Here is a 14,691-nt window from a genome sequence, read left to right as displayed (position 1 = left end):
CGGAGAATCCATGTACTAAAAAAATGACTTGATGTATTGCACAGGATGATATGAAGGGGGCGCCACTCTGTAACCCATCTGCCTCAGGCAACAGAGAGTTTAGGTTCAGCCCTGACTGAGACATAGAGAGATGGTGACAAAACCAACGCGTTTCAACCCGTGTGTTCTTACTCATGGTCTAATGACACCTGAGATGTGAGCGCTATGGTACATATTTGCAATGTATCAGCAACAGAAGCGTTTTTAAATTTTAACCCCTTCCCACACGTTCACCAGTACAGAGTGAAAATCTCAAAATTCTTAACAGTTTCAAAAAAATTATTTTTTGTGTGTAAAATGTTTCGTTTTGGAAGATTCTGCTATAAAATGTAACAATGTGCACTATCAATGATTTTTTTCTGTACCTGTTAAACACTAAGAACTAAAAATAAAAGGTTGCCAATTTTGGTAGCGATACAAACACAAGCCGCCCCGCACAACACAAGCCCCCAGTTCTCTTTATGGAATAATGGAAATGGTTCGGATAATGGATTGTGACAACACAAATTCCAAATTTTTTCCTTTACCATTCCTCAAAAAAAAAAAAACATTTTATGAGCCTATAATGGTGCCATTACAAAAACAGAACAAATACCACAAAAAACAAGCCCTTTCTTTTGCTGTTTGAATACAAACATGCTGCATTTTGCCACTTTTGAGCTGAAAAAGGGACAGAGCCGCAATGATCCACAGATCCCCCGCCCAAATAATAATAATAATAAATAAGTCAACATCTGCAAAGAGTTTGTATGTTCTCTCCGTGTTTGTGTGGGTTTCCTCCGGGGTCCTCCGGTTTCCTCCCACACTCCAAAACATGCTAGTACATTAGATTGTGAGCCCCATTGGGGACAGGGACCGATTTGGCAAACTCTGTGCAGCGCTGTGTAATCTGTGTGCGCTATATAAATAAAAGAAACTAAAATAAAAGGAATAATAGTAAATAATAGGTAATTTATGCTATTACTTCAATTCTAGCTAACATTTTCAGCATTAACCCCTTTAGCCACTTTGGTATTGAATACACCCCTTTATCAGTGAGAAAGACCCCCACTAAAATAATAGACACTAAACAAAAAGATCTGGAAAGTTCCGTTCAGTAATAATAATAATAATAATAATAATATAATAATAATAATAGAGACCTGTCCCTGAATGCGGTATGTTTTTAGATTAAAAAATACATTTATATATATATAGAAGTGATTTTCTGATAATTTGAAGTGACTGTGGTACATGAAGGGTTAATGTGTTCCCACTGCTCCAGGGGGCGGGGCTACACTTCTCTGTATCTGATGGCTGAAGCCGTCTCTATAGTAACACTACTATGTGTAACTAACCTACAGTAACAAGCCCAGGAGGGGCGGGGACAGCGTGACAGGCAGCGACCTGCTCCAATCACCGAGAAGAATCCTGTCCCAGGAGCCAATCAGAAGGAAGGGCTAGGTGGTGAGGCGCCGCCCCTTCTACCTGCTGAATGAGAAGCTGCGTCCATAGTAGCAGGTGAAGTCCGGGAGGATCCGCATCCTGACAAGGTAAGAAGAGGCCGGGAGCTCCCACTGCTGCCCCTGCTCCCTCTGCTGGGGGAGCCCCCTGATTGCTGGGGGGGAGAGGTCACTACAAAGTTCTGCAACTTCCTAAATAACTCGTACACTGGGAGGGATGGGGGTCTTAAAGGGGAAATGCAACCTAAACATATAGATGTGTGACCCCTAGATGTGTGACCCCAGGACCCCCACCAGATGCGTTGATGCTACATATGACAGCGTCAGGGGGCGCTATAGTGCAGGGGGGCAGAAAAAGCGGAACATCATAGTTGAAAACTCGCATCGATATGTTCATGCGGCCAAAATATGTGTCCTGCAGGTCCAATGTCCTATATCCGGGGCTGTGATTCTATACAACTAGTGCGATGTGCAGACAGTCCACATGAGACAACATTTTCGCAAGAAATACATCAAATTTTATTATAACACCTGTTAAAAAACACTTAAAATACAAGATAAAATCACGTGTACAATCAGGGACCAGCATAATACCCATCCAATTACCCCCATCCCTTTAGGGTACAGGCAGCAAAAGTCATCATCTACAAATAGTCCGGACTGGTCCAATATTGTATCCAATACACAATACAAAATATACAATACACAATATATAATACACAATATACAATATCCAACATACAATATACAATATCCAATACACAATATACTATACAAAATACACAATATACAATACACAATTTACAATACAAAATACACAATATACAATACAAAATACACAATATACAATATCCAATGCACAATATCTAATACAAAATACACAATATACAATACAAAATACACAATATACAATATCCAATCAATATCCAATACACAATATACAATACAAATACATAATATACAATACACAATATACAATACACAAAGCTATCATATCGTGCTGCAATAAAAACCATCTAGGATAAACAATGTATAATATGACCAAAAGTTCCAGCAACCTGTAATTATGGGGAATGTGGGAAGAGCCCCACGCGTATCGCCACAACCGCGGTTTCTTCCGGGGCTGAGCTTTAAGTTTGCAATTTTCGAGTATCATGGGGCGAATACTCTCACTCAGTCACTGCGTGGCCTCCTGTCATAGTGGCCGAACTGTTTGTAGTGGTGAAGGGGTTAAAGGAACACACTAAATGTATAAGGGGAGCCCAATGTGTGTCCGCACTGTATCCGAATATGTTAGTGGACTGAAATGTCAGGAAAATTTACTGACAGACATCAATGAACAATGTCCAACAATACAGACCATAGATAAATGTTTGAAATTTTTTTTTTGCTTTTATCGTATTTTTCGGACTATAAGGGGCACTAAAAATCCTTTAAGGTGCGCCTTATAGTCCAGTGCGCCTTATATATGAACCGTACTTACAGACAACAGCTGCCTTGAACTGTGCACAGGTCTGCCACCTGCTGGTCATTCATCCTTATAATCAGGTGCGCCTTATACTCCGGGGCGCCTTATATATGAACCTAGACGTTTTAGCAGGCATTTATTGATGGTGCGCCTTATACTCCGGTGCGCCTTATAGTCCAAAAAATACTTCAATATTCATAAATATACTAACATCTTCTCAGTGTTCGTAGTAATTTCATCATCACATATAATATAGCTTGCAGAATATTGTTTCATAGTGAGTGTAACCATAAAGAATATATATTTCTCGCTAGATTCAGCGCAGTCCACAGTATAAATGGTATACAGGCGGTCCCCTACTTAAGGACACCCGACTTACAGACAACCCATAGTTACAGACGGACCCCTCTGCCCACTGTGACCTCTGGTGAAGCTATCTGGATGCTTTAAAATAGTCCCAGATTGCAATAATCAGCTTAAAATTGTATGTAATGAAGCTTTATTGATAATTCTTGGTCCTATTACAGCAAAAAAATTTGAAACTCCAATTGTCACTGGGGCAAAAAAAAAAATTGTCGGGAACTACAATGATAAAATATACAGTTTCGACTTACATACAAATTCAACTTAAGAACAAACCTACAGTCCCTATCTTGTATGTAACCCGGGGACTGCCTGTATACATTCACATATCTTCAGACCTCGGGCAGAGACTCCTCAGGCTGTTGGATCAAGCTCCATGTGGCTCACCCAACCTGATCCAACAGCCTGGAGTGTGAGTCTCTGCCCGAGGTCTGAATTTGCAATGCAGACACTTCTTAAATACCTGTGCAAGCCGTGTAATCCTCGAAAAAGGTGCACAGTCCGACGATAGTGAGCTGCGCAACCCTTAGTAAATGAGCCCCATTGTGTCCCATATTTATCTCTTTCACTGATAACTTGTGGTTCCAGACCTTCACTTATGTCCTTCCAAACCACATATTATAGAGAATTGTGGACATCTCTGCAGCACTGCACCTCCTTATAATTTTGGGGGTGCTATAGACCCCACAGAAGCAGCTTGTGATTACTTTTCTGTAGCCCTAATAGGTATATTTCTGTTCTGCTGTGGGTGACCATACATTACACCTAAAGGAGATGGTTTATGACATGGCATCAGTGCCAACAACCTGGATACAGGACAGTTTTAGGGGGTTGAAATACAGGGATGTGGAGGGGGATTGTCTTAGTACACCTATATGTATTTCAGGAGGGTTAGTTGTACTTAGTTGTACCCCTAAAGTTCCCCCTTCCCTCTCCATGCCTCTGTGTATCATCCTAAGTCACTTTTGCTCCCCCTGGAAAAGCTGTTTAACCCCATCACCCCTAACCCAGTCCATCTCCAGCACAGCAGGTCCTGTGGGGAAGGGGACATTGACTTCGGTTACTTCCACCATTGATAAATATTTGGCTCTTTTCTCCCGAAAACAGCTCCACACCTGTCTATAGGTTGTGTCTGTAGCTCTGCTCCATGGGAATGGATGGGCTGCTATACCCCACACAACCTCTGGACAGGTGTGGAGCTGTTTTTGGGAATTCTGCAATATCCCTTTAAAAGAATTTATATCATTCCTCCTTCCTGTTATTCCGGAAAAAAGATCTGACATTTCATCAATTCCTTGTGATAATGTTTAACCAGGCCTATCAATCAATAACAGATCCCCGGGAAGGTGAAATCTCGAAAATGTCAGAACAAAACCTCTTCTGTGGGGCCAGAGAAAGCAAAAAAGGAGCGATACAGCGATAACTGCGCACAACTGCTCCATCTCCTAACATGAAGCCATTGCCACCCACCGTGCCAGATTTACCCATGAGTTAGTGTGCCCCCCCTTGATGGAGTAATGGGGGAAATAGGTGCAATTTCTGGGTGTGTGCCAGGAATTGCGCCTATTTCAGGGTTTGTACACCCGATTTCAGGCTTACAAGCCGAGATAAATGTCACCCAATGTTCTACGGCTTTTGTGACTGATTGGCAAACGTGATCAGAAAATAGTATTTTTATACAATGCTTCCAATGAAACCAATTTTTTCCCATTTGTTAATTTTATGTGGTTATAAGAATTTGTCCATAGCTTTTCCTCACTATGTCACAAAATTTTGCAAGAATCAGTTACTCTGCCTAGGACTCGCCCACAAGGCTGGTTTGATGTAATTTTTAATTTTTTTTACATTTTTGGTGCAAATGCTTCAAAATCGACTTCTCAAAATGTCACATCTCGCTCCATAATTCTAGTTCTGTGTTACATTGATAGAGCTACGGCCAAAAGAGTATCACATGGCCCATTCAGTAACCGCAGCAATCACGCAGCTTTCTCCTTTCCACTTGTCATTGATGTGACTACCCCTCTACATCTATACATCTAAGTCTAGGTCAGGTATATATAATACCCCATTATGTGGCCAACCATCATGTCATTTCCTTGCACAGTGATGATCTGGGACCCCTGGATATACAGGAACTGATGCCTGGCCATTAAAGGGGATCTTAACCCCTTTATTTTGATACTTCTAAAGGGGATAAGATCCTGATCTGTGGAGAGCCGACCCCTGGTCCCAGAATCTTTTAATGTTCTGCCGGGTCATACAATGACTGCAGATCCTAGAAGAAGATGTCTCTGTCCGCTGTGTAGTGGCTGTTCCATGGTGCTTCAAACTCACCTCTCATATATCTTCGTGGGTGTCGAACCCCCTCCCCACAACTAGTTATTCGCCGGGAGGGTAAAATGCATAGGAGTGGAAAACCCCTTTAAAGGAAATCTACCATCAAAATCCATCATGATAAACCATTTCTCATAGATACAGACCCCATGACTGCGGTAATCTTCTTATATGTGTTATCCATGGCCTCCTTCCTTCTATAATCAACTTTTATATTAATACTAATTAGCCTGAAGGGCTCTGTGGGTTGTTACCAGACCCTCTCCATACTGTAGTTTCAAAGGCTGTTACAATGGCTCACCCTTCCCTTTTGCTCTCCCGGCACTTCGCCCCTGCCTCTGCCTGAGGATGTTTCAGCCCACATTGGGAGGGGGGAATACTCCTGCACACTGTAACAGCCTGTGAAGCTACAGCATGGAGGGGCTCTGGTAACAACCCTCATTGGCATAATTTAAAAAGCTGATGTTAGAAGGTAGGAGGCCATGGATAACAAATATAAGATGATTACGACAGTCACAGTGCCTGGATCTATGAGTGTTTATCCAATAGTTGGCCGATATCACCTCTGCACAAGGAGATATAGGTACACCCTTTCAATTATTTCCATTCCTGTTGTGTTCTATGAGGTTGATGATTTTTCTCTGTGCCCTGCAGATGGCTGGCACGGCTCGACATGACCGCGAGATGGCAATGCAGGCGAAGAAGAACCTATCCGGCTGCACAGATCCGCTAGAGAAGCTTCGTCTCCAGTGTCTGGCGCGAGGCTCTGCTGGAATCAAAGGGCTGGGGAGGTGAGAACCCGGTGTACCCAGGACTACTAAATGGGGCAGATTTACTTACCCGGTCCATTCACGATCCAGCGGTGCGTTCTCTGCGCTGGAATCGGGTCCGGCCGGGATTCATTAAGGTAGTTCCTCCGCCGTCCACCAGGTGGCGCTGCTGCGCTGAAAAGCATCGGAACGCTCTGGAGTTCCCCGGCTCGGGCTGAGTGAAGGTAAGTGCAAGCTCCGCGACAGATTTTTTGTTTTAAATGCGGCGGTTTTTCCAAATCCGTCGGGTTTTCGTTCGGCCACGCCCCCCCCATTTCCGTTGCGTGCATGCCAGCGCCGATGCGCCACAATCCGATCGTGTACGCCAAAATCCCGGGGCAATTCAGGGGAAATCGGCGCAAATTGGAAATATTCGGGTAACACGTCGGGAAAAAGCGAATCGGGCCCTTAGTAAATGACCCCCAATATGTACTTATTACCCCCACAAAATTTTCTCTGAATTCCTATGCTCCAGATATTTGTAGAGTCTTTAAAGGGTTAATATAGGATCTTTTGTGGTGCCTTATTCCTGGTGGCACCATAAGTGATGAGGAGCTTCATCACCGGCCTCATCAGTCATGTGCAAGGATGGTGACGGAGCAGCAGTGACATCTCTAGCTCATTTGACTGCATTCTCTGTATACACAGTGCATTGGAATATGTGCGCTTTATGGCTGCTGCAATTAAAGGGTGGGCACTGAAAGAGAAATAATAGAGAAATGAGACATTAGCCCCTCCCCTACAGAGCAGTAGATGTCAGGGGAGCTGCATACACTTCCTTATCTGTGTATATACTGTATGTTGTTACTATCATATCATCTCCTGCATCCTCTTATTATACTGAGAAGGCTCTGCTCATTCTGTCCCAGTCTACACAGAGTCATAAATGTTCTCATCTTTTTACAGAGTATTTAAGATCATGGACGACGATAACAGCAGGTCGCTGGATTTTAAGGAATTTTTAAAAGGACTAAGTGACTATGGTGTGATGATAGATAAAAATGAAGCTCAGCAGCTTTTTTCCATATTCGACAAAGATGGAAGCGGAACAATAGACTTTGATGAATTCTTGGTCACATTGAGGGTGAGTGACCGTGATAAAAATTAGTGTTGTGTGTGTCTGTCTTTGCCAAATTTTTTTGTAGCTCATTTGAGCATTGTCTAGATTGGATACAATTGTCTCCACTTCTCAGCTGAGAGCAGGACTAGCTATGTACAAGGTCACTGCCTCTGAATGGAGAAAATTGTTTTCTGTGTAGACAATGCTCTGTGAGCTAAAACGCCTGAACTATAGACTGATACATAGTAGCAAACCAGCAGAGAGATCTGTGCAGCTGCTTCTGATATGTTTAGCTCACAGAGCATTGTCTAGACTGGATACAATTGTCTCCACTTCTTAGCTGAGAGCAGGACTAGCTATGTACAGGGTCACTGCATCTGAATGGAGACAATTGTATCCAGCCTAGACAATGCTGTGTGAGCTAAACACATCAGCAGCTGCAGAGATCTCTCTGCTGGTTTGTTACAATGTATCAGCCTGGAGTACAGGCTGTTTAGCTCACAGAGCATTGTCTAGACTGGATACAATTATTAGGGTCACTGCCTCTGAATGAGAACCTTCTTTCTTCCATATTCTTCCAGCCGGCTATGTCAAATGCAAGGAAGGAGATAATCATGCAGGCGTTTCGGAAGTTGGATAAAACTGGGGATGGAGTAGTCACCATTGAGGATTTACGAGGTGTGTACAACGCAAAATACCATCCGAAGTATCAGAACGGGGAGTGGACAGAAGACCAAGTTTTTAGGAGTTTTCTAGACAACTTTGATTCTCCGTATGATAAAGACGGTCAGGTAAGTAACGACATGATCACGTGTTCTAGGAAACTAGTAAATTTAGAACAAACATAAAATAGTGGAATGAGGACAGTGTGGCCACTGGAGGGGAGGAGGAACGAGGACACTGTGGCTTATGGGGGGCTTATGAGGGTAGTGTGGCTACCTGGGGGGGGGGGGGTTGTGAGGACACTGTGGCTACCGGGAGGGGGATGAGGAGACTGTGACCACCAAGGAGAGGGGGGTTGAAGACAGTGTGGCTACTGGAGGAGGATAGTGTGACTACTGGAGTAGGGGGGCAATGTGGCTACTGGGGGAGGGGGGAGTGTGGATACCTTGACAGTGTAGCTTCCAGGTGGGGAGGCAGTGTGGATCAGTACATGAGTTTACTGAAAAGGGGCCCACTAAGGCTCTGTCACCCAGGGCCTACTTAAACCTGAAACCGGTCCTGTGTGCAGGTTACACCCAAAAGAGAATATCCCCAATGACAACAGTGTTTGCTGTTTGTTACCAGCATCAGCACTGTATGCTTCCCCTACCCTCATATCTCACTGTACCCCCAGTGAGTTTGTGGAGAAATTTAACAACCACATCTTATACATTTTCCATATACACATTTCTGCTTAGATGTCACTCATTTTGATATACGGTGGTAACTTTGCTATATTTCCTGTTTCTGATCAAATTTATACTGTAAAAAAAAAATCTGATTACTAATACAGCAGACATTGATACATGCACTGTGAGTACAGCCAAGCCCCCCTTCCTCCTCAATTCCCTTATCTCTGGGAAGGGATCCATTTCCATGACCACTTGTTCAGCTGCCCCCTGGTACTGTGCACTAGAGCCAGGAGGAAGCAGTTTGGCAGCAATCACTGTGTTGCCGCCTGCACTAGTAATCAGATTTTTTGAATCATAAAAGTAGGTCTAAAACCTCGATGAGTGACCACATAAACCTGTTATTACAGAAAGTATTACTTAACCCATGTTCATCTCCTCCAGGCCCCTGAAAAGTTCTGTGGACAGATAAGTTTGGAGAGACAAAAAGTTGCATAACTCTTATGTTCTAACCATAACAGGTGACTCCGGATGAATTCACAAACTACTATGCTGGTGTCAGCGCCTCCATCGATACGGACGTTTACTTCATCACCATGATGAAGAACGCCTGGCGACTATAAGTGTAATTACACCCACCATTGTCAGCTTCCTCACTAACCCTGCTGCACGTGTCGCGCTGGTTGCAGCGCTGGCTCATGCAGTGGACTAACCAATTTTACTAACCGTCACTAAATACATAGTTTAATGACCATATTTCACAAAAATTCTAATATTAACATTTTATTCTTTTGTTTATATTTAATTCCATCCGGTATTTTACCTGTATCACAGCATTCACAGATGCATTCAAATTTGGGGCTGGAGCTTCCTTGCCAGAAGGTCCAACGTACTCCAGAATAATTAATTAGTGGGTTCAAAGGGAGCTGTAGGAATTCCTTCATTGTGAGCTCCCCCTAGTGGTGGTGTCAAGAAGATAGAATTTTATATTTCACTTGCATGTTTACAAAGATGCTTTAAATCATGATAAACCAGGGACACTTACCCATTGATCCAGGCAGAGTGACTGTGGTAATCTTCTTATATTTGTTATCCATGACCTCCTTCCCTCTACAATCAGCTTTGAAACATTTGTTAATGAACCAGAAGGGCTCTGGGGGTGTTACCAGATTTACCCTTTATGCTATAGCTTCACTTTCCCCTGCTCCCTCGGCAGTTCTCCCCTCCTTCTGCCAAATGTAATATCACACAGTGGGAGGGGAATATTGCTCCATGCACTGTGTAACAGCCTCGGAAGCTACAGCTCATAAAAGAAGGAAGGAGGCAATGGATAACAACTATAAGGAGGTTAACACAGTCACAGTGCCTGGATCTATGAGTAATGTCCCTGGTTTATCATGAGTGGTTTTGATGGTAGATTTACTTTTACTCCATCACTTGATAATGACGACAAAGATGTGATTTGTAATATGTTATAATTTGCAACAAAAACCTCCCTGTGATTCCTTTACAACTTTTGTAAAAAGAAATGGGTGTGGCTTCACAGGAAGGGGGTGTGTCTTCAGAAAAAAACCCAGGGCAATTCGGCGCAAAACTGTAAAATTCGGAAAACCCGACAGAAAAGCTTGATTCGGACCTTTAGTAAATGTGCCCCAATATGTTTAAATCAGACATAGGACACAATGGATCCTCCAGAGATGAGGGTCCCAAACTTAGAAATCCCTAAAAATTGGGTATGAAAATGTTTTTTTTTATGCTGGATAGCCCCTTGTATAACCTCTTAACATATATGCAATCATATTATTACAAATATTAACACTAGACTTCCAGGGATATTACATATTACCCATAACCACCCTGGACTACCATAGATAATGGATATCTGTATTAACCCTGTTATCATTCATGACCACCACAGATTAATATCATTATTAACCCATTCATCATCCTGGACCACCTTATGTAGTTATCAATTTATAAACCTCTCCAAACCACCAGGAGCATAGAATGACTATGTCCTCTAACCTCTAGCCCGACTGGTATGCTGTAGGATACGATATAGATACAAGAGGGCACACGAAGGACAACGGCCGGCCACCGCTGTCAAGTGTATAAAAAGTAGAGGCATCAGAAAATCTATTTGAAATTTGGATATTAATTCTATAGATTATCTATAAATTGGGGTGATTGCTATCAAAAAATGGAACAACTTTGCAACTTAGTTACAAAATTCTTGTTGTTTTGTGTTTACAGCTCCAATGCATCTTAAAGGGGTTGTCCTAATGTTTGTTATCTGTAATACAAAGGATAGGGGATAACAATCTGGTCCGTGGGGACCTCCACTAATCTATGAGCTCGGCTTTTTCGGGCAGTCCCATAGACATTGAACGCAGAGATAGGACTTGACCGGGCGCTCCCATCAATTAGTGGGAACCCTGGCCAGGGCCGGCTCCAGGTTTTAGTGGGCCCCTGGGCGACAGAGCCTTAGTGGGCCCCTCCGTGGGCCGCCCTCCAGTGACCACACTGCCCCCCCCCTTCCACCTGCGGACACACTGACACCCCCCCCTCCCCTGCGGAGACACTGACCACCCACCCTTCCACCTGCGGACACACTGACCACCCCCCTTCCACCTGCGGACACACTGACACCCCCCCCCTTCCCCACCGGGCACACTGCCCCCCCCCCCCAACCTCCCCCTGCGGACACACTGACCCCCTCACCCCCCTGCGGACACACTGAACCCCCCCTCCCCCTGCGGACACACTGACCCCCTCCCTTCCCCCGTGGACACACTGACCCCCTCCCTCCCCCCGCGGACACACTGACCCCCTCCCTCCCCCCGCGGACACACTGACTCCCCCCCCCCCCTGTATACACACTAACCCCCCTCCCTCCCCCTGCGGACACACTGACCCCATCCCTCCCCCTGTGGACACACTGACACTGGTACAATTGATCCGGGGGCCCGAGTGGGCCCCTCCAGTACCCAGGGGCCCCGGCACTTGCCCAGGTTGGCCGGGTGCTGGCGCCGGGCCTGACCCTGGCCCTCGTTCTCGTGATCGGTGGTCTCAATTCCCAGATTTTTATCCTCCATTCTGTAGAGAGGGATCAAACTTAGGACAATCTTATTAATGGAGAATTTTGAAGGCCTTCAGTAAAGATGTCAATTTAATTAACACAATTTTTGCATCTATTAATGATAATTATATATATAACCTATGACTATTAATCCTCAATTTAACCCAATCTGTTCAATATCCTTCAATTTTTTGGAATGTGGTGATGGGTGATATAGAACTTTCTATCTGTTTTACATTGTGGTTCCCGTCCTGCATGAAGGACCTTGTCCTTGTATTTTAAAGTGTCAAACCTTAGTACCAGGTAACTGGAGGATCTGCTGGAAAATTCATCAAAACTGATTTAACTGAGGAAAGTGAAAGTGTAGCATATGCCTTATGCCTTTGGCCTTTCTATAAGTGCCCGAAAAATTCTAAACTATTCTCCTATTTAGTTTATCAACTTTTTGTAGAAACAGTTGACAAATAGAGGAGGGGTCATCCCAATAAGACTATGGATCACAAAAGAAAGCATGGAACGCCTCCTAGAGACCTAGATAAATAATAGACAACCCAAAAGTTTGGGAATCTCCTGGGGTGCTGCAAAAGCTCCTGCAAAACAGCTCTAAATATAAGCAAATTTAACCATGTAGACTGCAGCCAGGTGTTGTCCCTAGAGAGATGTGTAATCAGACCTTTGTGTACGGCATGATGTTAGTAGCAGCAGGACTGATTTATAGTCCAGGATTGCAGCTTCTCCAAATGCACTCGGGATGCCCCGTTGTGCACTGTCCATGGAGAGATGTTGGGGGTCATTTACTAAGGGCCCGATTCGCGTTTTCCCGACGTGTTACTCGAATATTTCCGATTTGCGCCGATTTTCCCTGATTTGCACGGGATCGGTTTGTGGCGCATCGGCGCTGGCATGCACGCGATGGAAATCGGGGGGCGTGGCCGAACGGTAACCCGACGGATACGGAAAAACCGCCGCGTTTAAAAAAAAAATTGGTCACACGGGCCATACTCACATGCACCACGATGAAGACGATGAACTCCGGGGCACCTTGGCGGACTTCAGCGCAGCAGCGCCACCTGGTGGACATCGGGCGCAGGACCTTCATGTATTGCCGGAAGACCCGAACGCTCGTCAGAGAAGCCGCCGCTGGAACGCGAATGGACCGGGTAAGTAAATGTGCCCCGTTGTGTTTCCAGACCCTACAAGGGGACGCAAGGTGAACTAATTATCGTTTTTATAGAAACTCCCTGATGCACAGGTCTGGCAGACACAGGAAGGGAGTTACAGTTGTCCACGCAACCTCTAGTATAGCACAACACTCGACCACAACCCTGAACAGCTGAAAAAACCCTTTTACTAGCCTCAGTGAAACAGAGCCTTATCAGCACAGTAGGCCGCCACCAGCTTCTCGTTTGCTATAAGCCCGTCCCTAACGGGATGAGGTAGCATGTATATAACCGAAAAACGGTCCTACCTTGGATCAGATCAAGGACCTTGGAGGAATTTTAGTTTCTCAATGGGAAGTCATAGGGTCAGGGTTCTAGTCTTATTGAATCCACATGAATCACTGGACTATATTGAGACCAGACAAGACCAACTTACTAAGCTCCCATTGAGAGTTAATTATATCTCTGTGTCCAAGGATGCTAGACCAAATTGAGTGGTATGATTTACCCTGGCGACCCAGATTCCAAATGTGCATTTGCCCTTGTGCCGGGATGGATCATAACTCCATAACTGTCCATAACTCACATATTGCTCATACAAGCACATGGGTTTTTATTATCCTTTGTCTAAAAGTGTAGGGAACTCTAAGGTCAGCCTGGTGTCACCAAGGCTGCGGAGGTTTTAGATCATAGCTACCCGCTACAGAGGGAGACTCTCTTCTGTCTTTGAAGTGGGGCTTTCCAGAGATTTCATTAGGTATTCAAAATAGGGCTAGTGGGAAGGGAGGAATATTGATGAACCTATGAACAAGTCAAAATCTAGCATGTGACTTTGTGTATGTTGTTAGTAGCAGCAGGACTGTGAAATATGGATTTCCCAAGACTGTAGCTTCTCCCAGTGCACTTGGGGGGTCCTCACACTGCTGTGCCCTTATTTCTTATATTTCTTATACAGGCCTTTCCTTATGTTCCAAGAAAAATCAGTATCACCAGGTTCCTGGTACCCAATACCCGCCACAGGGCTTTCTGCCACAGAAGAATGCACCAGTATTGTAGATGGTATATAGAAAGAGGGAACCCCGGTATAGATGCACCATTGGGGGCAAGGCATATCTGTGATCCATTACTTGAGTCTGACTCCATTTCCCTTCCAATTTCTTCCAGGTGACAAAAGACGAATTCTTGAACTATTATGCGGGAGTCAGCGCCTCCATCGATAACGATGTTTACTTTGTACTGATGATGAAGAACGCCTGGAAATTGTGATATTCAGAAATATACATATCTATTTTTTTTTACTATTGTGTTTTTGAGTGTTGTCAGAGACATTTGTGTAGGATTTGGGGGGACAAACCGCAGGGACCTTTTACACCTCAGTTCAATGTTTTAGAAACTGGGTGAAAACTGGATGTTTAAACAATTCCCCATTTTAGGGTCCTTATTCCTGAAAACTGTCTGAACTGGTTCAGATTTGGAGTATTTCAGGCCTACAAAATCAACCACAGGGCCTCAGGTATCAGACCAGTCACTGTTGCCCATAGAGACCAATCAGACAGTGGCTTTTATTTTACCAGAGCAGTTTATAAAATGAAAGCTAAGCACTGAT

General features: G+C 44.3%; 1 protein-coding gene across 2 annotated transcripts; it reads left to right on the top strand.

Annotated features, from left to right (window-relative positions):
• Nucleotides 1-1,463: 1,463 nt before the first annotated feature.
• On the top strand, nucleotides 1,464-14,383 carry CAPSL (calcyphosine like). Of its 2 annotated transcripts, XM_072134765.1 has the most exons (6): nucleotides 1,465-1,571; nucleotides 6,301-6,437; nucleotides 7,362-7,539; nucleotides 8,097-8,306; nucleotides 9,368-9,471; nucleotides 14,250-14,383. In XM_072134765.1, exons 2-5 carry the CDS (start codon nucleotides 6,301-6,303, stop codon nucleotides 9,467-9,469), a joined length of 627 nt encoding a protein of 208 aa, XP_071990866.1. In that variant the 5' UTR covers nucleotides 1,465-1,571; the 3' UTR covers nucleotides 9,470-9,471; nucleotides 14,250-14,383. The 2 variants fall into 2 exon arrangements, with proteins under 2 accessions (XP_071990873.1, XP_071990866.1); XM_072134772.1 differs by lacking the exon at nucleotides 9,368-9,471 and having other exon boundaries at nucleotides 1,464-1,571.
• Nucleotides 14,384-14,691: the final 308 nt, after the last annotated feature.

This window comes from Engystomops pustulosus, chromosome 1, assembly GCF_040894005.1.
Source record: "Engystomops pustulosus chromosome 1, aEngPut4.maternal, whole genome shotgun sequence".
Lineage (NCBI taxonomy): Eukaryota > Metazoa > Chordata > Amphibia > Anura > Leptodactylidae > Engystomops > Engystomops pustulosus.
Note: the sequence above shows the minus strand (reverse complement) of the source record. Positions and strands in the feature narration are given on the sequence as shown.